Source organism: Dermacentor silvarum, chromosome 1 (assembly GCF_013339745.2).
Source record: "Dermacentor silvarum isolate Dsil-2018 chromosome 1, BIME_Dsil_1.4, whole genome shotgun sequence".
NCBI classification, from domain to species: Eukaryota; Metazoa; Arthropoda; class Arachnida; order Ixodida; family Ixodidae; genus Dermacentor; species Dermacentor silvarum.
In genome coordinates, this window is record NC_051154.1 from 216,200,204 (window position 1) to 216,223,617 (window position 23,414).

The 23,414-nt window shown below is 44.7% G+C and overlaps 1 protein-coding gene across 1 annotated transcript; it reads right to left on the reverse strand.

The window, feature by feature from the left end:
• Window positions 1–11,639: 11,639 nt before the first annotated feature.
• Window positions 11,640–19,672, reverse strand: LOC119436985 (solute carrier family 25 member 35). Its single transcript, XM_037704039.2, has 3 exons — window positions 19,396–19,672; window positions 16,719–17,011; window positions 11,640–12,408 (listed from the first exon to the last, which is right to left on the reverse strand). The coding sequence occupies exons 1-3, from the start codon at window positions 19,643–19,645 to the stop codon at window positions 11,854–11,856; spliced, it is 1,098 nt and encodes a 365-aa protein (XP_037559967.1). The 5' UTR covers window positions 19,646–19,672; the 3' UTR covers window positions 11,640–11,853.
• Between the last annotated feature and the right edge of the window lie 3,742 nt (window positions 19,673–23,414).

A 23,414-nucleotide genomic window follows, 5' to 3' on the forward strand; every position in this document is an offset into this window, starting at 1 on the left:
CGACTGCAGCCCTGGTTCATCATTATTTTTCATCGTGGAGCTAATTAGGGGCGCTATAACGTAAAGCTATTCTATTCCTTGACTGCCGCTAGCCCTCAACAATTTGTCACACATTTTTCGGGCCTACCCCTCCCCCCTTCGCTTGTTTGTTAAGCGACATCCTGAAAACCTCGAAAACTCGCCATCTAATAGGAAGAGCACACACTGATCATGCATGATTAGGCAGACCAAAACAACTTTTTTTAAAGGATTCTACGCCTCTTTCGCCATGAGCCCTATACTCTCTTGGTGAAAACTTTTCGGGCTCCACTCATTTCGCCTGTCTGCACGCGACGTCACAATGCCACGAAAACTCACCACGTCAAAGTGATGCGTACGCACTAAAGATGTATTAATGTGCCGAATAAAACTGAATTTTTTTTCAATATAACCGGAAACTGCCCCGCTCCGAAATGAATAAAGGATGGCTGCCCACCGATCGCTCTGGCACTGGATACTCGGAGCTGCCGGCGAGAATGGGTTTCTCCACTTATAATAAAATTATGGGGGTGGCAGTATAATGTTTTCGAACCCGTTCGACACTTATGCGGCATCGCTTTGCCAACTCTTCTTCGTTGAGGATCCGTTCAAGTTGTATTTTTTTACCTGTCCGTTGCACGCCGCCGCGAGTTTCGACCAGCCTCCGTAAGTGAAGCTAGGAGAAGCCGACCAATAGCAGAAGCCGGCATCACCTTCCTCATCCGGTTATCTACTTTCACTGCGCTAGCTGGGACCCAACGAAACACTCTCCACATGAGTGCACTCCTCGCCTCTTGTCAATCAGATATGAAAAACCTATCAAAGCAGACAATGCTATTTTCTATTAAAGCAAACAAATGTGACCTTTTGTAAACGAGAAGAGCGTTTATTGGGCTGTTGAAACAATGCTGCGGGTCACCGCTCGATGCGTTCGTCAGTGGTTACGTAAACTTGACGTCAAGAGATTGGAATTAAGTCAGAATGCAATAGTTTGACATTATACAGCCCTAGGTTTATTTTTTAGTGGAACACAGTGATCCCGTCATTGTTTGCGACATCGCGAGAGTAGACACTTTTGAAGTCATACGAGGGGCGTTTAATAAAGATTTCCCCTGACCCACTTCCTTTGGGCGGAGAGCAACGAAACTTTGCAGATTTATTTGACTTCTCTACATAGGTGCCACCCAGGGACACACACTTCTCCCATCTTTTTATGCAACTGTAAACACCTCGCTTGTAGAAGCTCGCTTGTAGTCACAGCATGGCTCCAAAAGCCATGCTGTGACTTCAGAAATCAAGAAATCAGAGTCTCATCATCTGGAAAATGCTTGCCCTTCAAATATGACTTCATTGTTGGAAATATGTGGAAGTTCGATGATGCGAGGTCGGGTGAAAAGGGGGGCGCGGTAGAATTTCAAAGCCGCAGCAGCGTGCTTCCATCTGGGCAACATGTGAGTTGTGAACTGGGGCATTGCCTTGCAGAAGGCGAACACCTTTGGTGAGCATGCCACGTCTGTTGCTTTTGATGGCCTCCCGCAATTTCCGTAGCAGTGAAGCATAGTATTCCCCAGTAATCGTGGCACCCTTTGCTAGGAAATCCATCAAGACTACTCCGTGCTGGTCCCAAAAGACTGTGAGCATGACCTTGCCCGCCGAGGGCTGGGCGCGTGCCTTCTTTGGAGGCGGTCAGTCCAAGTGCTTCCATTGCATCGACTGGACTTTAATCTCCGGATCATAGTGATGGACCCAGCTTTCATCCTGTGCAATCAGTCTATTGAAAAAGTCCTCCTGGTTTCCATGGTACATGGTCAAAAGAGCCTGGGAGCACTCGACTCGTTCCTGCTTTTGGAAAGGTGTGAGCAGCCGGGGAACCCAGCGAGCGGATACCTTACGCATATGAAGATGGTCCTGAATTATTTTTCCACGGACCCAACACTAATCTTGACCTTTTAGGCTAGGTATAGAACGGTTACGCGGCGATTTTCCCAAATGGCGGCCTCCACTTGCTGGATGGTGTGTTCATCGATAGCGGAGTGGGGTCGCCCTTCAATTGGAGCCGTTTCCACCGAAGTCCGACCGCATTTGAATGGAGGTTGCCAGTTCTTCACTACATCATATGATGGGGGATCCTCCCCATAAACCTCTTTTATCTACTCGAACGTCTCCGTTGGAGTACGGCCTTTCAAGTACAAGAACTTGATGACTGCTCTGTATTCCACTGCATACATTATCACACCTCACGCCACTTCAGCACCTGTAAAAGAAAGACCGTTATTAGTTCAGAGTTGCACATTAGCACGTGACCTATAGTGACTTATGCAATTACAGATGCGAAGTTTCAGCATCCTGCAATAAATAGAAGTGAGTCACGGGAAATATTTATTGAACGCCCCTCGTATGATAGCATACTGGTTCAACTGGTCGTTCCAGAGCACTCCGGCATCTCTGAAATGGCGTGAAGGTCATCATTTAAGCAGTCTTTAGGAGATGAACAGGCTCAAACAGTGTTAGAAGGTCTCCATTATAGTACCAGTCGGACGTCCGAAGGCACGAGCCCATTGAAATTGGAGTTGAACTTTGTCCTTGAGTCTGGGCTCGAGTGCATTCGGCGTCATGAAGCTTACCTCGTCATTTTGTACAGAGACAGCAGCTACGTGTGCTCTAAATGCACACGCGCGCCCACACACACACACACACACACACACACACACACACACACACACACACACACAAACACACACACACAAGCACACACGCATGCACGAGAAAGATAGAAGCAAATCTCAAGACACACAAAACAGGACAAAAAAAGAAACAACTGTATGCCCCCGAGGCACGACCACTGGGCGCACCTAACAGAAAATTAGTCGGTCTGCTTGACCAAGCGAACGCGAAGTTAGTCGGCTAGTGCGTGTGTGTTCTTGATCCAGCGCATCTCGCTCTGAAGCTTGCTCAACGTTTTCCCTGAATTTCTGTAGCTGGGAAACCTTTGGCAAGATTCAAGAGTGTATAGGCAAGCGTGATGGCGCCATAAGGTTCTCGCTGCATACAGTACTTATGCCGTTAACCAACTTAGGACCTTCGGAAAACTGAATGTCCCAGGAACTGCGCCACCAACGCTCGACGAAGTGAGAGAGCTGGAGTCAATTTGCCTCACGAGGCAGTGGTTGTGATGTTGAATGTAGATGCACGAGATAATAAAAGCACTGAGGTGAAATAAGTGCAGCGAAGCTTGCGAAAAGATAGGGAAGAGGTGGAAGGTTTTTCTATTTACGCCTGATTATTGGCATATCTCTTATAGTGTATTTGTGCCATTCTCTGCGATCATCATCATCATCATTATCGTCGTCGTCGTCGTCGTCGTCGTCACGATGACGACGAAGCTCTAGAGAGAAAATTGTTCGCGCATCATTTTGATAGTTTTCTGTAGCTGATAGTGTGCGAAACTGTGGAACGACTGTAGCGTTTATAGTTACTGTTTACAGCCTGTAAGTCGCTGTTTATGCACTAATCTCATAGAAGAGGCAATCTTCCGTGAAGCTTTAGCCTTACAAAATTGTGGTAATGAAACCATGAAAGCCCGGATCCACTGATTCGGCATCGAATATCGGAAAGAGCCTTGTTAAACTTTTAGCATTTCTTCAATATAATCGTGACACAAGTTTCATTCTATTTAGGTACTCGCTCTTTTACCTTCCTTTCTTAGCACATGTAACTGTCGTGTTTAGCTCTCTTTCACAAAATATATTATGACCGACAATTAAAGTGCGAATTCCTATTAAGCCTTTGTATGCATCAAATGGCACTGATGATCAACATAAAGTAGACGTTTCATATTCTTGAGTCCATGATTCATTTATTACTGATGCCCCTAATAATAAAACATCCGTCTGCCGCCATTGCCACAACAAACAACGAGCCATCTATTAATTCTGATTATTTAAAATATTCGCACAGTAATAGCACAGGCTTACAAAGTACAAATGCTCGTGCCTGGCATATGTATGGTGAAGCAGATGTATACTAATACAAGTTCCTAAAAATGCATATTTCTGATTACTCGAAAACATTCTATTATGAACTTCAGATATTAAAACCTTATCGCAGAAAACATAGTCGCTAATGAAATGTATGTTTGTCTCTTCTGATAAATGCCGTATACAGGGAGTTTCACTTAACTTGGGCCAAACGTTAAACATATGCAAATGCCACGTAGCTGGAAAGAACCAAGGTAATTAAGTTTGCAGTCGCTTGGAGATACTCGGATTATTTTTACATTCGGCCTAATTGAATAATTAGTCCTAATTAATTAATCAACTTCGCAATTATTGTAATTAGATGATGTGTCAATGACAAAATTGTAGAGCGACATGAAAAACTACCGATACAGCTTTCTGTTACTCAATACGTGCCACATAAATGTGTTTTTCCAAGCATGAGAGAAGCCCGTGAATACACGCAAAATTGCCGCGCGACTGGCCGCTCGAGACATATTGCGTGTATTCGTGGGCTTCTCTTTAAATTTACGAGGGTGTGCCTGAAAACTTCTCAGCCCACCCGTGAAATCTTTTTCGCGTGGTCTTGTGTTGCAATTCAATATGTTATTCAGTTATTTGAATGATCTCATGAGCAATCTGGATTTATTTTGATTTTTTCGGTTTCAGGTACAGCGGTTTAAAGCAAGGTCGCGAAGCTGAAATATGGAAAGGGAGGAATTCGCAAAGCGAGCAGTTATTCAATACCTTTTGAAAAAAGACTGACACCACAAGAAATTCACAAGGACATGCTGCAGACATTAGTGGACAATGCTCCTTCTTATGCTATGGTGAAAAAGTGGGTTGCCGATTTTACGCCAGGCCAGACATCAATTGAAGATGCTGCGCGCAGTGGTCGTCCCTCAACAGCATGCACAGATGAAAATGTCCAAAAAGTGCAAGACATTGTAATGGCTGATCGACGTGTCACACAACGGCACATTGCAGAATGTGTGGGCACATCAGTGGAGAGGTTTGGCCATATCCTAACACAGCTCCTGAACATGCACAACGTTTCGTCCCTGTGGGTGCCCAGACGTTTGACATTAGAGAACAAACGTCTGAGAGAACTTCCCTCTGCAGATAATTTGCAAGTGTTTGAAGCTGATATTAATCTCTTTCTGCGGAGATTCGTTACAATGAATGAATCTTGGGTGCATAGCTTTCGTCCCGAGTCAAAAGAAGCCTCGAAACAGTGGAAACATGCCACCTCACCCAGCTCCAAAAAGGCAAAGGTGGTTCCATCCGCTGGCAAAGTTATGGCATCAGTGTGCTGGGATTGCAAGAGTGTCATTCTCCTATAATTTCTCCCGAAAGGTCACACCATCAATGGGGAATACTGTGCAGTTCAGATTCGTCGTCTGAGGTCGGCAATTTAGGAAAAACGGTGAGGGATGCTCCGGAAAGGGGTGCTGTTTCACCAGGACAATGCGCCAGTTCACACATCGGCTGTTGCGATGGCTACAATTCACTCCTGTGGTTTCCAACTGCTTCAGCACCCGCCTTATTCCCCTGACTTGGCTCCCTCGGACTACCACCTACACCCACAGATGAAAAAGCACCTTGGTATAAGTAGTTTTCCTTCTGATGAAGTCGTCATGAACGCCGTAAAAGACTTTTTGGAGGAGCAGGACGAAACGTTCTACCAAAGTGGAATAATGAAACTCCAAGAGTGAGGGCATACATGTGTGGCCCTCAAGGGAGACTATGTCGAGAACCGACTGCAAAATTTGGACCCACGGTCACTACGTACGGGTCACTACGACCGAGCTGGTTTACACAGGGCGCCGCAAGTTATGTGCTTAGCATCCTGAACAACTTGATAGTCATGTGCTTAAGCAGCGTGAACTTTTCTGTTCCTTCTCCTCTTTCAATTCCCTTTCGCCTAGTGCAGGGTAGCCTACCGGGCTCAGCCTGGTTAACCTCCCTGCCTTTCCCTTGTGACTTCTTTCTTCTCTCTCTCAGAGCTTGCGTCATGAACTTCACTGTGGACGTTCTTCTATATTTCATGTGCTCAGAAAAATTGATACCACTCATCCATCCCGTCTAGAACTTATTATTGTAACACACACGACAACTGAAACATCAGTCAGAAATGCTGCACAGACATAGGAACAGTAGAACATTTCCAATTGACAACTGAACTGTACAATGCATAATTGTTCACTATACAAGCTAAGTTTGTAACTCAGCTTCTGCGTTCATCATTTTTAAATATTGCAATCGTGAAAGCAGTGTTTACGCTTTTTCTTCGCAATTCGCTAGTTTAGTATTTTCGCTGATGTCATGTACCCAAACTTTAGAAAGCAAATACGCTTGTAAAAGGGCTCACGCTCTTGCGTTCAAGCCCAGTATTTACAACAAAGTTTTTGCTGCGCTAGTTTGTGCAAATTATTGCACAGGAAACCTACGAAATATAAAGACGCGTACGTAAGAGAACACAGTCAGTCAGACAAGGGTCAGAGCGAGCACTAAACTTACAACTCTTCCTTCGTAAGTCTAAGCGCTCGTCTTGTCCACGTGTTCTGTTCACGCGTCTGTCTCGCTGGTTTACCCCATTAAAACACAGTCGCTGCGCGGAACGCACACGGTACCAACCAAACACAGTATGTCGTCGCACCAGCACACCGCACATGTATTCGAGCACAACACGAGACCGCTGCAAGCTAGCGGCGAAATCCCATTCTCTCCTTTTATACATCTATAGCACATGCATGCGCTACATAAAGACCTCACGCAGTGACGCGCCAACGAGTATTTATGGGACGCAAACGTAAATTTACCATTGGCATACGCGTGCCTTACGAGTACCTTCCCAACCGTTGCCAACTGCAGAAAACGCACGCACAACGTACGACAGTCCTGAGCAGACGATGTTAGCTTGTTACAAGGGAAACGTTACACCCGGTGTCATCTTTACGGGACTGATGCAGCTACGACCTACTGAGGTGTTGCACTGCTCTCAGAAAACAAGCCACAATCTGTTAAACGTTAAACACTGTTGCAACAGCACACAACCAATAAAAAATTCGTCGGCCCTTCCACTCCGTGAAGATAGTCAACCAGTGAAGCTGAAACGTGCGGCCCCGGTGTTTATCACTGGGTTAATCCCGAGGGTTCATTAAAGTATTTCTCAATTATGAGGTTGCACACACACACGTTCGGCTGCGACGGAGAGAACGACGTCATTGACGGTATGCCCGCAGTCCGCTGTTGTCGCTTGCGTTCGCGGCCTCCAGTTTGCTCGGCGGCGTGGTTAGCAGCATTCGCCCGCCCATTGCCGCTTGCAATTCATTGAAATTAAATTGCTTCGAAAGGAAATCTGTCCCTTACGTAAGACAATGAATGGATCATACCCCCTTAAGCAATGGCTCATACCCCCGTAAACGCGGCCTCCCCATTACGACGACAGAAGAGAAGTGAAATTCTACGCTGGAATGATTAGCGGCTACGCAGCCAGCTGTGGAAGAAGACGACGACGACGAACGCGGGAGCAGTGGTCACGAGCGCGTGCCGAGCACGAGCACGAGCGCAACCCGAGGGGCGCCAACAGAGCCAGCTGCGGAAGAAGACGACGACACTCGAGCCAATGCTGATGATGATAGTTTTTTGTACACGGGTGATTTCGCCTAGCCGTAAACGATTTCGCCTAGACATATAAAGCTTCGCTTTAAAACGACCGACGATAGTCTGCATAACTCGTTCCATACATAACTGATTTCGACGGGGGCAATATGTTTGTCGCTATATTGCTTCAATTCTAACGCATTGAAACCGACCATTAGCGTCGACAGTCATCGTGAGATGCGTTCTGTCGGAAATTTTTTTCTTAAGTACGAATAAATACGCGTTCCTTTTAAAAGGACCGTATACTTACGTTCTAGATAGCACGATATTTTACGGGCACCAATCTTACTGATGTTCCAGGTTGCGGTGCCGCAAGTGATCCTGGCGACACTACAAGGACCACGGTGACTAAAAGCACGCTCCAAACATGCAGGACTAATTCGAATGCCACGCAGAAGAAATTCGACGCTTCCTGTGCGTTATATCCTCAGTACCAGTAGATCGTAGCCGTCATTTGATCAGAAACAGAGACGCCTACAAAGCAAACTTTGTAATATACCCAATTTTCAGCATGCGCTTTGCTCTGTGGCTCGTCTCTCAAAGATAACATGAGTTCCAGTTGCCGAGCCCTTCCGACAAATTTTATTTTTTTCTTTAGATGATACATGCGCTCACTTCGACATGAAAACTGGAAGCTCGTAATTTTTATGGATAACGAAACAGTTTTTTGGGTGCCGCGAGTCCTTCTTGAGTCGATCTCAATAATAGAGGTAAGTTTATAATGCATTCATTTTCTTCTTTCTGGGGTTTTGCGTGCCATAAGCAGTTCTGATTATGAGGCACGCCGTAGTGGAGGGCTCCGAATTAATTTTGACCACCTGAGGTTCCTTAACGTGTACTATAACGCAAGCACACGGGCGTTTTTGCATTTCGCCTGCATCGAAATGCAATAAATACTGGAAATAAATTCTTGATCTCTTTCTAATTTAGAGCCCTGGCTTTTGGTGTGGCTCTCGGTATCAAATGAAGATTATTAAACCTTAAGTCGCTCTTACTACGAAACAAAACGAAAACATGCTCTATATTTGTGAATTTGTAAGAAAATGCTTAAACTCTTTTCGCACATGCTCTAGGACGATGTTGTGGGCGTTATAGGAGAGTGATCAACTTGGTTAAAAATAGTTTTGCACTAAATAAGACAGCAGCTATCTCTCAAGAGCGTGACATATTTAAGAAAATTTATGTCCGCGAGCATATTTGAACATTAATGGCACGATCAATCTTTCTAAATCAAAACATCCCAGAACGTGTATTTTTATACGATGCTTCACTTAGGCTCAATAAAGAATTTTTTTTATCGAAGTGAATTTTGTTTAAAGCGAGAAAAGCATTTTCTGACCTCAAAGTTTTGCAAACGAGCTTCGTCGCGTTTCGCCGGCCGGCTTGCTGCAGGCGCATATTGGCAACGGCTCTCCTCTTCTCCACAGGCACAGCCAATTGTCCTGCTGGTGCGCATGTAAGTCCCTCTTGCTGAGACGGTGCTGGAATAACCTGAAGCTGCTCCCGTTCTATAAAGCGCTTGACGACGCGTGAGCGCAGGATTTCTGCCAGCAAAGCAGGACCACCACAGGTCCTGACAACTTCCTCTACCCATTTCCTGTCTATCTTCCGAACCCCTTTTTTCTTTCTTTTGTTCCTAATTCAATTCATTCCCCAACATCCGCCCCTTGTTCACATAGTGCCCTTTTCACCTGTCATTGGCCACGAGATACAGTTCAGGTGCCCACAAGGGGCAGCTACAGTTTCCGTGGCCACTCTCCTACTCTTTTCATTTCTGCAATATTGTTTTCTCTTTATTTTTGATCGGTGTTCCAAGGCGCGGAAATTGCAGCACAGTGAAGTCAACCGGGCAGACACAGAAGTATCAGCGATCCAGAAATGAATGGCGACTGCGCAGCTCTGCTATAGCTCAGAGTTGGCACGTGTACAGGTGAAAGCGAACGGAACTCGGTGCTGGCTCAACAGCATACGCGGACAGCGTGCGTAGCATCCCGGCGTCGTGCGTACATAGGCGCTCACGCACAGCCACTATACCCGGCTGATGAGCTCGTATAGGCGAGCAGTGCATCACGCGTTACGTAAGCTGACCAAGGCGGGTGAGTCAGTGCATTCAGGTTTATAATAACAGCTTATGTATATACCACCGCTTTCCCTCGTTTCGAGCATTCTGGGCAGAAAGCGGCGCCTCAGTGTTGCGCGACCCCGTACACCGACACCCCGTTGTTTATCCCAGGCCATTCTAAAAACGGAGCCAGGGTGCGCGATTCGCTCCGGCAGTGAACGGCGCTCCTTTATTTCGTCTTGCCTACGAGACTCCGCTTGGCGAGACGGCAGCGGAGCGGATGGCCGGATGGAACGGCGAAGCGTTTCTGACTGGGAAACGTCCCGTATACTCGTCTTCAGCGGCTTCGTTGCTGCTGCGCGTATTAAAGCGCAAACGTGAACCTGCGCGGTATGTATGAACCAGAACTCGAACGGATATACCTCGTATGAAACACCATTCGCATTGTGGTTTTCACACTTTGGGTTCTTTCTTTCTTCTATTTCTTTTTCTTATTTTTCTCCATTCTGTTTAACGATGAACATGCGCCGTGCAGTAGCATGTCGCCTACAAATAGAGGGGCGCGGCTAAAGAATAGATCGTCAGTTGAAAGTCGGCGTTTTAAAGGAATGCCGAAGAAAGACATATAAGTCGATGTGTATTAGTAACTTACCCTTTTACAACACCAGAAACGCTACCCTCATACCGTAGGAGGCGGATTTATAAGTCATAAAAGGCGCAAGAAGAGTATAGCAAGGTGGCCCCCCTGACGCCAGCTGCCTCGAAGTTCCCGCGCCTGCTTGCGCGGGAACTTTGATGGATTTTGATGGCGTCTGTTCGGGCCTACTTAAATTTTTATCGGTGAACTAGATTGTATTCTAATGAGCCAAAGGCTGAACTTTGCAAGTTACCAGAACTTTTACTACGTCACAACGGCCCAAATACTTTTTGAAAAAGAAAAAAGAAACGTTGAAATCCTTGACATCACACTGACGTACCGGTGCTGGGTTTATGCTTCAGTTCCTCTTCTTGTAATCAGTATCCTGCCGCGAAATTAACGGGAAAAAAACGCGATTTTATAGAGTTTATCAGTCTAAACTGATTTATTGTTTCTCTTTAGTGTCACTTTGTCCTTTTTCTTATTGTGTCTCTCGCTCTCCCAATTTTTTCGCACTGTGTTAATAATAAATTTACTATACATTGATATCATCTAACGATATGTAGACACTGCTGATTCAACTCAGACTTTCTCAAGCAATAGTTTGAGGTTTCTTATTTATCACGTGAAGAATCAAACTGCACACACAAAAGAAAGTTCTTTTTACAGTGAAGCTTTATATGTCTAGGCGAAATCATATATGGCTAGGAAAAATCGCCTGTGTACAGAAAACTATCACCATCAGCATTGGCTCGAGCGTCGTCGTCTTCTTCCGCAGCTGGCTCGTTGGCGCCCCTCGGGTTGCGCTCGTGCTCGTACTCGGCAAGCGCTCGTGCCACGGCTCCTGCGTTCGTCGTCGTCGTCTTCTTCCATAGCTGCCTGCGTTGCCACTGATCATTCCAGCGTAGAATTTCACTTCTCTTCTGTCGTCGTAATGGGGAGGCCGCATTTACGGGGGTATTAACCATTGTTTAAGGGGGTTTGAGCCATTCATTGTCTAACCTAACGGACAGATTTAATTTTGAAGCAATTTAATTTCGAAGAATCGCTAGCGGCAATGGTGGGCGAATGCTGCTAACCACGCCGCCGAGGACACTCGAGACATCGAACGCAAGCGAAACGGGCGCAGCCAACCAACCAGACACATTTCGTGCGAATACACCTTGAAGTGTACGCGGCAATCTGACGAAACGCGGTAACGGAATTTAGTGCGGGAAAACATCGGTCGAAACATAGAACCCGTTCCCTGCGCGCGGAATAAAATAAAAAAAGATAAATCTTTATTTTCAGGAGATCCCACGCGAATGTTTGTTTTGGCGAATTACGCCAGGCTCTAAATGCAAGAAACTGTCAAGGCATCGGATGACGGGAGGTCATTCACAGTATTATTATTTGGCAAAAACGTACATCCAATCGCTCGAGCTTTGTCATGATGCCAGTCCTTCGGTCCTCTCAATTAACGCACGAAATTCAGTTCAGTGAACGCCGTAATCAAGGAGGTCATCCACCGAATGTTGTCGCTCTTTGTCGATCTCCTTCTTGATCTCTTCCCAGGTGACGAGCGTCAAGACGGACGACGTCATTGTGTAAAAGAAAGCGCCGCCGACGCCGCGCGACAGGCCTCGAAGCCCTTCGGTCTTCTTGACCTTGATGATGCAGTCGCGGATGTTGTTGTAGTAAATGCCTTCGCCGCGCGGGTTCGAAGGCTGCGCGTACATACGCGCCCGCAACACGTCCAAGACCGCGATGAAGGGCGCTGAGGTGAGTCCCGACAAGAAGGCCGCAATCATCATGTTGATGAAGAAGTAGCCCTCGCGGCCTTCAAACGCCGTGTTTAGCAGACTCTTGAAGCCGATGAAGGTGGACATTTGAAGAGCCGACCCCGTGGACAGTCGTAGAATATTGGAGGAAGTTGCGCGCCAGAGCCCATTCCAGGCACCCTGGGTCTTGTAGATGTTCACCAGCGCCGCTAGCGCGGTCCCGTAGCCGTGCTGGTAGCCGACGGCAATGGCCGCTGTCGATGAGTGCAGCTGGATCGAAAGCAATGAACAGCACACGTCATACTATAGAACCACAAGTCTGTGAAGCAGATTGGTAGCACTTCCTTGAGCAAAAGTGTACCGATGCTGCGATAAAGCCAATTTTCTTCTGCGCCTACGAATGTAACATGAACTTGAGGACTGCCGTCCAAACTTGGGCATTGTAAACTTTCCAGTGCGCTCGTCAGTTTCAACTTCCTGCGTTTGAGTTACGAGTAAATTCAGTTTTTTTTTTTTTTTTCAGCGATACTAGTTTTTTTTTTTTTTTTCGGTCGTATACTTCTGCTCAGAGGTGAACGCCCTGGTATTCGGTCTTACAGCGCTCTTTTCGATGTGGTCATGTTGTCGAAAAACACTTTTGCTCACGGCTGTACTAGCATCATTTTCGAGATACCCCTCTTCAGTCTCGCGAAGAAATGTCTCGGCGTTCCGGTTAATAAATTACCAAAGAGCCTAGCTCCGACAATGTACGGAACTAAGTTGAACACCAACTCATTTTGAGAGACTTTGAGGACGACTATCTAAACCTGTGCCAATCTTAAGATTCCTACTCAGAGAACATTGTTTCTTTGTTTCAATTTTATGTTCGCACTTTCCCTCTGTTTTTTTTTTTTTTACATAGAAAAAAAAAACAAGAAAAACTCCAAGTGCACTAACCGATACCCCCCAATTGAACACTTGCAACCTCCCGTAAAAATGTTTGTGAGGTTTTAATTTTGTATATAGTTATTCTTGGTTTTCTCGATAGTCATTTAAAAGTTGTGCAGGTGTGAAATCCCGACCTTAACTGTGGCTCCTAAGAATGGCACCTAGGCCGGTATTTTGTTGCGATGCGTTATGCTTTATTCTATAGTAGTCTTATCATCCACTGCTCACGGCCGGCTGATATCCCGTTGATAACGTGAGCGGACCGTCGCTCTGACCACTGACCAAGCGCGAAAAGCGCGAAAAGGCATTAGCATCGGAAAGGCATTGCTACAAAATACTGGCCCTAGACAACTTAAATAAGCAGAAGTTTACTACGTCCTCTTGACGACTGCATCTTTGCCAGTTGGGTGTACAAGGCACCAACGCAACAGCTCAGGCCATCTCTTGCCACTGGAGTTAAAACGCCCAGCAGCTACTGAGAGGCGCCCCTCAAGGTCAATCTCTAGTGTTCCTTTATATTATACAGGAACCCTATCAATTCCTGTCGAGCAAGGTTGATAAGATGACAGTAAACTTTTGCTGACATCACTAAAAAGGTAATTCAGTTCAACACAACTGAGATTTACTAAACCTTGTGTCAAGTTCCTGTTGAGTGTATGAGAGTCATTGTATCTGCACACTGGCGTGTTAATGTGGTTAATGTGACACTACAGATAACCCATTTATCAGTAGCGCAGAAAGATATATGTGAGAAGCAAGGTTACACCTCACGGATTGGTGACTCCTCTCTCGTTTAAGTGATCAAAATGAACTCAAAGAGAAGTGAAATATATCCTATTATTTTTATGTAAATAAATTCCCTGTTGTAGTATGTCAATAGGGGGCATACCGAGTCCTTAATGACTGCGCTCACTAGAGATTAACTTGTATATAACAATGTTCTATGGTTAATCTTCATTTTTTTTACAGCACTGAATACTGTAAACCAACACGAATTTTCAGCTGGGTCTTTCAAATTGTAACGACTCAGAGCAGCATCAGTGTCATTAATATTTACTGAGAAAAGTTTTTATGTTAAGCTATTCTCTACTGGAGCCTGCGTAGGCGTTTTTTTTTGTGGGCTGTATTACGATGTACGAAAGTGCGCGCTTGCTAGGCGAGTGATGAGTGTTGTAGTGCCGCTTTCTTTGTCGAGTATATTTCTGGTGTACTTGCATTATAGTGAAAGGCTGTCCCTGTTACGTGTACCCACATGCCGGTGGTTTACTGCCCATGAGATTATTTTTCGCGTCATACAAATTCAATGAAAGGTCGATATAAATTAGGATCACATTCGACACAGTGTTTTATTTAAAACTCGGTGATCACTTTTAAACTGAAACGCGGTGGCCGATCAGGTTATAAACTTAATAAAAAACAATAGCAATTTAATACGAACAGATAAAATCCACATTAAGTCACACTAATTATCGATTATCACACATTTACTGACATCCACCGCCGATAGCAATACGTTGTCGAAAAGGAAGCAATATTGTTTTTACTGCAATGCCTTTGAAATGTTTGGTTGTTCCAATTTGAAGCAAGGAGCTAAAACATGCAATGTGCTTACGTTGATGAGCATTATGTCTGAGTGTGCTTTAAAATTTTATATGGATGATGTTGTAGTTCACATAAATACTGGCGCCATATCCGAGTGCACTTCGATGACTAAACTACCAAGGCATATTAAAATGTTTTGCCGTCGCCATGTGAGCCTTTTTCACAAGTGTTGACTCAAGTTCTGCGCCTCTACAAACGCTTTATAGTTAGTCTACATGATTTATCTTACTTGTAACCGGTAATAACGAAAAATAATTTCACAGTGCTCTCTACACTCACTATAAATCATTAGTTCAAAAGCTGACTTTCAGTATTGTTGCATTAAAGATTTTCTATTGTTGTAAATCGCAAGCGAAACGCAAATACTGCTATCGTATGTTGTTTTCTCTTTTCGATTTTTTTCTCCCCATATCCAGAAATGGCCCCCATGAACCCAAAGTGCGACTGCTCTTTCCGCATTCGGGACTTGTTCTTAAAGCATTGTTCAAGAGCAGCACGGCAGCAGTTAAATGACAAGGCAGATAACTACTTACATAAGTTGACACAAAAACGTAGTTCGAAATGCGGAGCGGAGAGCGCTGTGTCAACCCCCCTAGTGCTACGAAAGTCGTCTCCATTTTCTGCGCTCATAAGAAAGTCATACTGAAAGTAACTATCAACAATATATTTTTTTTGTATAAAATACAGAAAGCGCACAAGAACCGGTGTTTCGTTGTATGTGTCGCCGTAATATCTGCAATCATGGATGGCCATTTGGCATCAATAGGTTGCATAACCTAACCACCAGTACGCTAAACAAAATGGCAGCACATCACGTCTTGTTTCGTCAATGTGCGGTGATAGAATTTGTGGTGAAATAGAAAATTTTAGCCCCAGAGATTCATAAGAGGTTTAAGCTTGCGTATGGCAACGCGTGATGAAGTGAAGTTAGGGTGATGAAGTTAGGAAATTTGCAGGCGCAAGCTGGAATTAGCTAGCGCAAGACGGGGGCAATTCCAGATCGCAGGGAGAGGCCTTCGTCCTGCAGTGGTCGTAAATATAGGCAGATGATGATGATTTTGGTGATGATGATGATGATGATGATGATGATGATGATGATGATGATGATGATGATGATGATGATGGCAATGCGTGAATAAGCTTGATCAGTGTTTGAAGATGGGACAGGCTTTTTAAAGATGACCAGATGAGCACTGAAGATCAGCCTCGGAGTGGTCGCCTTCAGACATCCACGACTGACGCCAATAAGGAGACCGTTGATGCGCTCAATAAAGAGACGAGGGTAACAATAGACGGAACAGCGATAATGCTTAAAACAGGCACAGTGTCGTTCAGTAGATGATTGACAGCTTAGGCTACCGAAAGACAAATGCTGCTTCATACGTTGAAACACTGTAAAAGCTAAGGTAGCACAAGGTAGTGTTTTAGAATAGCGGAACGGAGCACAACGCTAACGCAAATACACTTGGGCGTCATCTCGAGGCGGATACAGCAAACATGAGCAAACCCTCTGGTTAAGCCTACTGCGCCGCTAATCGAGAACGTATATCGAAAACAACGCCCATTTGTCACCTGTACGCTGCTGTCGAAGCATCATCACACAAATCTAAAGCAAACACGAGCATTAGTGGGGAACGAATGAGCCGAACAGTGCAGGCAGACGACTGGATAGATCCGTGGCGGGCAGCCATACCTTCGACTGAAGCCGCCATGCTGCCGAACGTAAGGCTCCCCTTGCGTGCGTTAGCGTTCACCACTAAATCCCGAAAATAGCGTACGTACGTAAGAGCTCCAGCACCGCTTACGTACAGAGCATGCGCAGTGTGGTGTACGCAACGCTAGCGCTAACTCTTTGCGTTTGCTGCCTTTACGCTATACTAAAACTGTCTAATGTCTACTATTTCAACGCGACTTCTTGTGTACTGCCTCTTTCTTCCGTTCGCGCAGTCATTGCCTGTGACATTCGTGATCCAACTATATCCCCCTCTAGACATTTTACGAAAGCAGCCTCGCTCTACTTAGCCCTTATTCTCGGCTCTCGATGATCGCACCTGTAGGTGTGTCTTGAGCAGGAAAAGTGGCGAGCTCACGAAGGCCCCTAAGGCGCCAGACACGCCGCCGAAGACGGCACTCAGGCGGATGCTGGGCTCCAGGTTTTCGTCTAGCGTTAAGCCGAGGTCTTCGCTGATCTGGTAGACGCCCAAGCGCAAGCCGTTGGCCAGTAGCTGGTAGACAAGGTTCGTCAAAAGCCCTCGGTAAACGGCGAGAACGCCATCGTACCGGTACATCGTGTAAATGGCTTGCAGGGTGTTGCGGTACACCGGGCGTGCCCGCGCTGACCTGTCTGCGCATGCCGGGAGGCAACAGCGGTGCTGTGTTACGGGAAAGCAGCTGAGGTACCTGTAGGCCTAACATACGCTAGCTTGTACAAAAACCGTGCACGCCTAACGACACACTACATTTCCAATTCATTTCCACTTGTTTTTCATACCATACGCACAATAGAAAAATTCTAACATATGAGTGCGCAACCAAGTACACGGTGTTTCACTTAACTGGGGCCAAACTTTAAAAATATGCAAATGACACGTAGCTGGACAGAATCAAGGTAGTGTTTGCCGTCGCTTGGAGATACTCAGATTGTTTTTTTTTCATTGCGCCTAATTACATAATTAGCCTTAATTAATTATTCAACTTCTCAAATATTATAATTAGATTAAAAGCTTCAATGAGAAAAATTGTAGAGCAACATGAAAAACTCCCGATACAGCTTTCTGTTGCTCAATACGTGCTACATAAAAGTATTTTTCCGAGCGTGAAAGATGCCCGCGAATACATGCAAAGTGCCTCGTGCGGCCAGTCGCACGGAAATTTTGCGGGTATTCGCGGGCTTCTTTCACGCTCGGAAAAACACTTTTATGTAGCACGTATTGAGCAACAGAAAGCTGTATCGGGAGTTTTTCATGTTGCTCTACAATTTTTCTCATTGAAGCTTTTAATCTAATTATAATATTTGAGAAGTTGAATAATTAATTAAGGCTAATTATGTAATTAGGCGCAATGCAAAAAAAAACAATCCGAGTATCTCCAAGTGACGGCAAACAACACTACCTTGATTCTGTCAAGCTACGTAGCATTTTAAGTTTGGCCCCAGTTAAGTGAAACACCCTGTATACACATTCGTGGCACCTGCGGAAAGATCTTCAGACTACTACAATAAATTACACAGACATCGCGGCATGGCTCGCTGTCTTTACACAGGTGACAAACGCACCGTATTGATCGCAATGACAAACGTTATATTCGTTTGTAAGCTTAGCTCCCTAATTTGTACGAGATTAATTTTGTGCGAAAGCGCTTACATCGACGTTATACCGTAGCGATCCACTTTACGCTAGCCACGCAGTTATGCAACGTGAATGGTGTCTCACCAGTAATGAAAAACCAGTTAATCCGGCATTCATGGAAACGACGTGAACACAGGCAGGTCCTTATAACATTATTGGCGTCAAAACTGCAAAGATAGGGGCAACTTTACGAAACGACGAGCTGGCTCGATGTCTTTATATATATATATATATATATATATACCGTGGCGCTTAGCGTATTCATGGTATAATTTTTTAACTGCGCAAACACACACTGACAAGGACGAGGCAGACAAGACGTGCGCAGACTCGCAACTGAATGTTTGATGGGTGGAAAATGACATATATACAGACAAAAATGAACACATCTGATTGGCAATCCAACCATGGATACGTTGACGTCACACAGTCGCGTTTATGTGCTAGAGTAATGAATTTAATTGACAGGGCATCTAACCACAGCCCTTTTGTCTGCAAGATTGAGCATAAGCAAGGGTCAGCCATTGTCCCCTGTGCCTGCGCAGTTGTGTATGAATTTCCTTTTTCTTGTAGGTGTGTATACATCGGCCAGACGGCTAGGTGTATTAACGTTCGGCTGAAAGAACGTAAAACAAACAGCACTTCAGATGGTTATTCCCACGTGGCTAAGCATTGTAATGACTGTAAAAAACTAAACAAGGAAACTTGCCTCCCACTTCTTAAACAAACTAGAATTTTGTACCGTCAAAGGGACCGTAGTACTAGGGAACTGTTTGAGGCATTTAAGATAAAAACTACACGTGGGTGTGTAAGCGAACCTTCGGTGTCACTAGCTGATTGCGAGATGGCATTTTTAGATGCTACTGTGTGACGTCAACGTATCCATGGTTGGATTGCCAATCAGATGTGTTCATTTTTCTCTGTATATATGTCATTTTCACCCATTAAACATTCAGTTGCGAGTCTGAGCACGTCTTGTCTGCCTCGTCCTTGTCAGTGTGTGTTAGCGCAGTTAAAAAATTATACCATGCATGTCAACCAACTAGCCCGACTTGGAGCCCTGCTTAGCGTATTCCCGGAATGGCGATTGCGCTTACAGTCCTTGCTTTTCATTGCGTGAAATATGCCTTGGCGGTAAGCGAGATTGTTTTGTGCGTTCGTATCGATGTGCCTCGACTCTGGCTTCAGCGATAAACGCTGTTATCATGTTTCTGATATATGCCCATGTGCTAAGAGGCCAGCGTCGTTGAAAAGGGCAGAGCGCCCCCGCGACGTTTCTCATTTACGACCCCCGCTTGTATCAGGAAGCGCTAGGGGAGATCAACACATTGCATGCCCGAAAAACGAGCGCAGAGAGATGAACGCTCTTCGCGAGGCGCACCTGCAATCGGCGGCTGCAGCTCCCCCTGCAGTTGTATGCGCAGCTTGGCCACCTCGATTGGGTGTGTCACAAAGGAGGCTGAACAGGCGGCGATGGCGCCTACTACAATGTTGGTCACCGGCTCGTTGGAGTGATCCCCCAAGAAGGCGCTCAGCGGAGCCAGCACCCGCCGCGTCCAAGCGTCTCCGTGGGGCCACCGCCGGGTTGATGCGTAGCCGACGTTCCAGTTCGGTGACGCCGATGGACGCATCCTGTCGTCACTGTCGTCGTCTTCTCAGCCAGCGAGCTGCTAAGCAAAGCAACGCCACGCTGCGTTATGTTGCGATGATGATGATCTCGAAGACAGTGGCACCTGCCCACTCGGGGGGATTGGCCAAGAATTCGTCGGATTTAATCAATCTGTAGGAGGTACGAATTCAGACATATCTAGTTATGATAAATAAGCGAAAGCGAGTAGAATACAGATACGTTTTCTTGAGCAGTCATTCTGATCGGACAGAAAAAAAAAATTGTCTTGTCTCCCAAACTTTGGCTCGTACCCACTACGGGGGATTGGCCAAGAAGCAGGCGGTTTCAACTATGTTTATGAGAAATTTGACAAAAACTAAATCTGCATAGCAGTCGGTAGAAAAATACTATGAAGAATTTTGTGATAAAATAATTTTGTCATAAAGAAGTGAAATAATAGGAATAATTCATAATTCTAGAAATTCAGCAAGGTACTCTTTTTGTATCTCTAATGAAATTGTAAACTGCAAGAAAAGCATCCCTGTGGATGTGTCCCACTGAAGTCGCCCGAAAGGAGAGAATGGTTGGCGAGGTTAATAATAGGCCAAGAGTTTTCTTACTCTTAAAAATCAGCGGCACGAGAGGAAAAAGAGCTCGATAGATTCGGATTCATTGAAAAAAGAACATAGAGGGGACACAGCGAGACCAGACCAGTGTAAGTAAAGATTTAGAGGCGGTATACCGCATCTCAACTTTGTAATGGAAACTTCCAATTGCCTTGAAGTACACTAATTATTATTCCATGGGAAGCAAAGATGGTGGAATTCAGAAGACGATGTTTAATTAGATTTTGCGGAACTTTGCGATACAGAGAAATTTCTGTACCTAGCCGCGGTGACATAAGCTGATGTCGGCAAAACAGATATGACATGACCATTAAGGGATGCTCGTGCGAGTGAATCAGCCATTTCATTCAAGTGCAAACCCCGATGTCCCGGTACCCAAAGAAAGTATGCTTGCCGCAATTACGAAGGAACCATTGAATAAAATGTTCGCAAAATTCTTGAATTTGACGAGGCTATAAGTGCATACAGACAGTGAGTCAGTCACAATCAGTCACAATAACAGCTAATGAATCGTTTTGGGGAATCTTTCCTAGTGCTAATGTAATCGCTATTAGTCCTTTATGAAAAATGTATGTGAAGTCGGGAAGGCGAAGATAGTAAGACCATTGAAGAGATTCAGAGAAGATCCCCACTCCTGCCTTCTCATTGCACAGGGAAGCGTCGGTAGCTATTATGTTGTCAGTAGCTAGCTGGTTTAGGTGATCTTTTAAAATATTATTTAAATGTCTGCTAGGCAACAGTTTAGTATGATTTAGAAATATGGCCTCGAATTCAATTTTGAGGTCTGTTAAGGCATTATTCGAATGGCAAACTTGACGTATTGACGCATTCAATTGTTGTAACTGTGCGTGCACATTATCTGAGGACTGTGTAATCGCGACCACGATACGTTAGAAACTCAGACGGTTCAGTGAAAAATATTTATTGTGCACGTCTCCTTGAAAACTCATAAAATTTTAAAAAAGTCTGAACCGTAAGCATGCGGAACCTCCAATCTAGAGTGGGTATATTAGCTTCCTGATATAACACAGGGTTGGCAACGAATCTAGGTAGCCCAAGGCATAATCGTAGAGATTTTCTTTCTAATAGTATCAGAGGTTTAATTTTATAGGCAGGAACACCGGAAAATAACACGCAACCGAATTCTAATATGGGCCGAATATACATCTTATATATCATCAGTAAAGTATCCCTGCGTAGTCCAGAGCGACGGTGACTGAGCCGGTGGAGCATAGCTACGGCACATTCTGCCTTTGTTGTGATATGTTCAATGTGAGTGCGCCAGACGAGCTTGTCATCGTATATGACATAAACGTATTACACCGAGTCAACTTGAGGAATGGTTTCCTGGTGATATTGGGGGGTTATATGCACTGGTGCAGTTAACGGGAAAACTAGTACAGCCCTTTTATTAACATTTAATGACGTACATAACTCATCTAGCCATGTCTCAAGCCTTCCTAGGTAATTCTGCAACTGCAAATTTACTATGTTTAGTAGGTCTTGGGGTGCATAATCAAACAGAACTTTTAGCATTCTTGTTGTAATTCCATCTGGACCTGGGGCTGATGCCGGTAATAATCTAATAATGCTCTCAAGCTCTGTCAATGTAACTTCTACAAAGTCGTCTGCCGAGGGCGTTTTGGATAGTCCTGTCGGCAATTTATGTGTAAATCGTTGCGCTAGACCTTTAGTAATTTTCTCAAGTGACTCTGATAACTCTTTTGTTCATAGAACGACTGAGTAGATATTCACTGGCGCCGGCAAACTTTACGGAATCGAAGAAATTTAAACAGAGCTTTTTTATTACTAGACTTAGAAAGATATGTGTAATGTTTCGAATCATAATCGTCTTTAGCTTTTGAGACTGTTCGCTTAAATGTAGCAGCTAAATACGTATTCCAATTTAGTCCATAGTCCAATTTACAGGGCATTGGTTATATAAATGTTTTTTTTTTTCGTGCAGCTTTTCGACTCTCGCTCACAGTCAGAATTCCACCAGGGACAATATGAACCACCCTTAGTAGATGGTACGACGAATTGAGACTTTTTTATGTTTGTTTTAGTATTGAACAAAGGCTCATTGCCTTAATGTCCCTCTCCATGCCTTCCTGCGCGTTTAAAACTGATTTTAACGCATTTATAAATCTTTAATAATTAACAAAAGTGCGCACATGATTATTTATTATTTATTATTACCCTCAGAGCCAGAGGCATTAAAGAGGGGAGTGGGTTACAGCAAATGAACATAAAAACAATAATAAAAAAGCAGTTAGAACGTTCAAGTACAAAGACTTCTGATTATACAGTTTTAGCTAGGGTAAAATCGTCGTAAGAAATTGGTAGCAAAGTACGATAGTAAAATGGTAAATACGAAATGCACTTAGGTTACAAACATATAGTAGGAAAAATGCTTCGATTATACAATGTTAGCGAAAGGCGCTCGAAACCTTTGGTTATCGTGAATGGATACGATTTCAGCGGGAAGGTGGTTCCCGCTGTTTATCTAAACAAGTTGACGAAGTAATCAGTTCAAAACTTATAGGTAGATGATCACTGGTCAACTGTGTTCCAGTATATAGGGTGATAGAAATTGTATAGAGGGAAAACGCGTTTGGTTCCAACGCGAGAGGATTCGACCACCACCGGCGCTCCCTCATGCGCCGCAGGGGTTACTAAAAGCTTGAAAACACACGAAATCCAGCAAACGGCGCTACTGCTTCTATAGGCAACGACGGTGACGGCAGCAACCTGTCCAGCAATGATGATGACAACTTGCGCTGTGCCCTGGGCAATGTCTTTTTTTTTTAGGATTTTCTGAGCGCCAATCACACTGTTATGGTAATACTATATTGATGTAGCCTGTCAACGATGATAGACTACTCCAAGAAGTAAAAAAGAAAAGATTTTTTTTCGTTCATTTTGCTGCTGTTGGTTGTTTAATTTTCAGATAGTTCGTTCAAATCATTCGGTCCCGCCAGGGTCGAATTAAGGGGAGTCGGCTGTATAGCCAGTGCTTGCTTGCATTTTGTCCGGCGCCGGCGAATGGTGCAAGACAGCAGCGAGCCCCCGAAAAGTGCTGGAAGAGGCAAGGAAATTTAGAGTCTCTTTAAAAATGCATTTCGTGGCACATTTTGAGCCGTGTTTCTGGTTACTGGTGCTAAT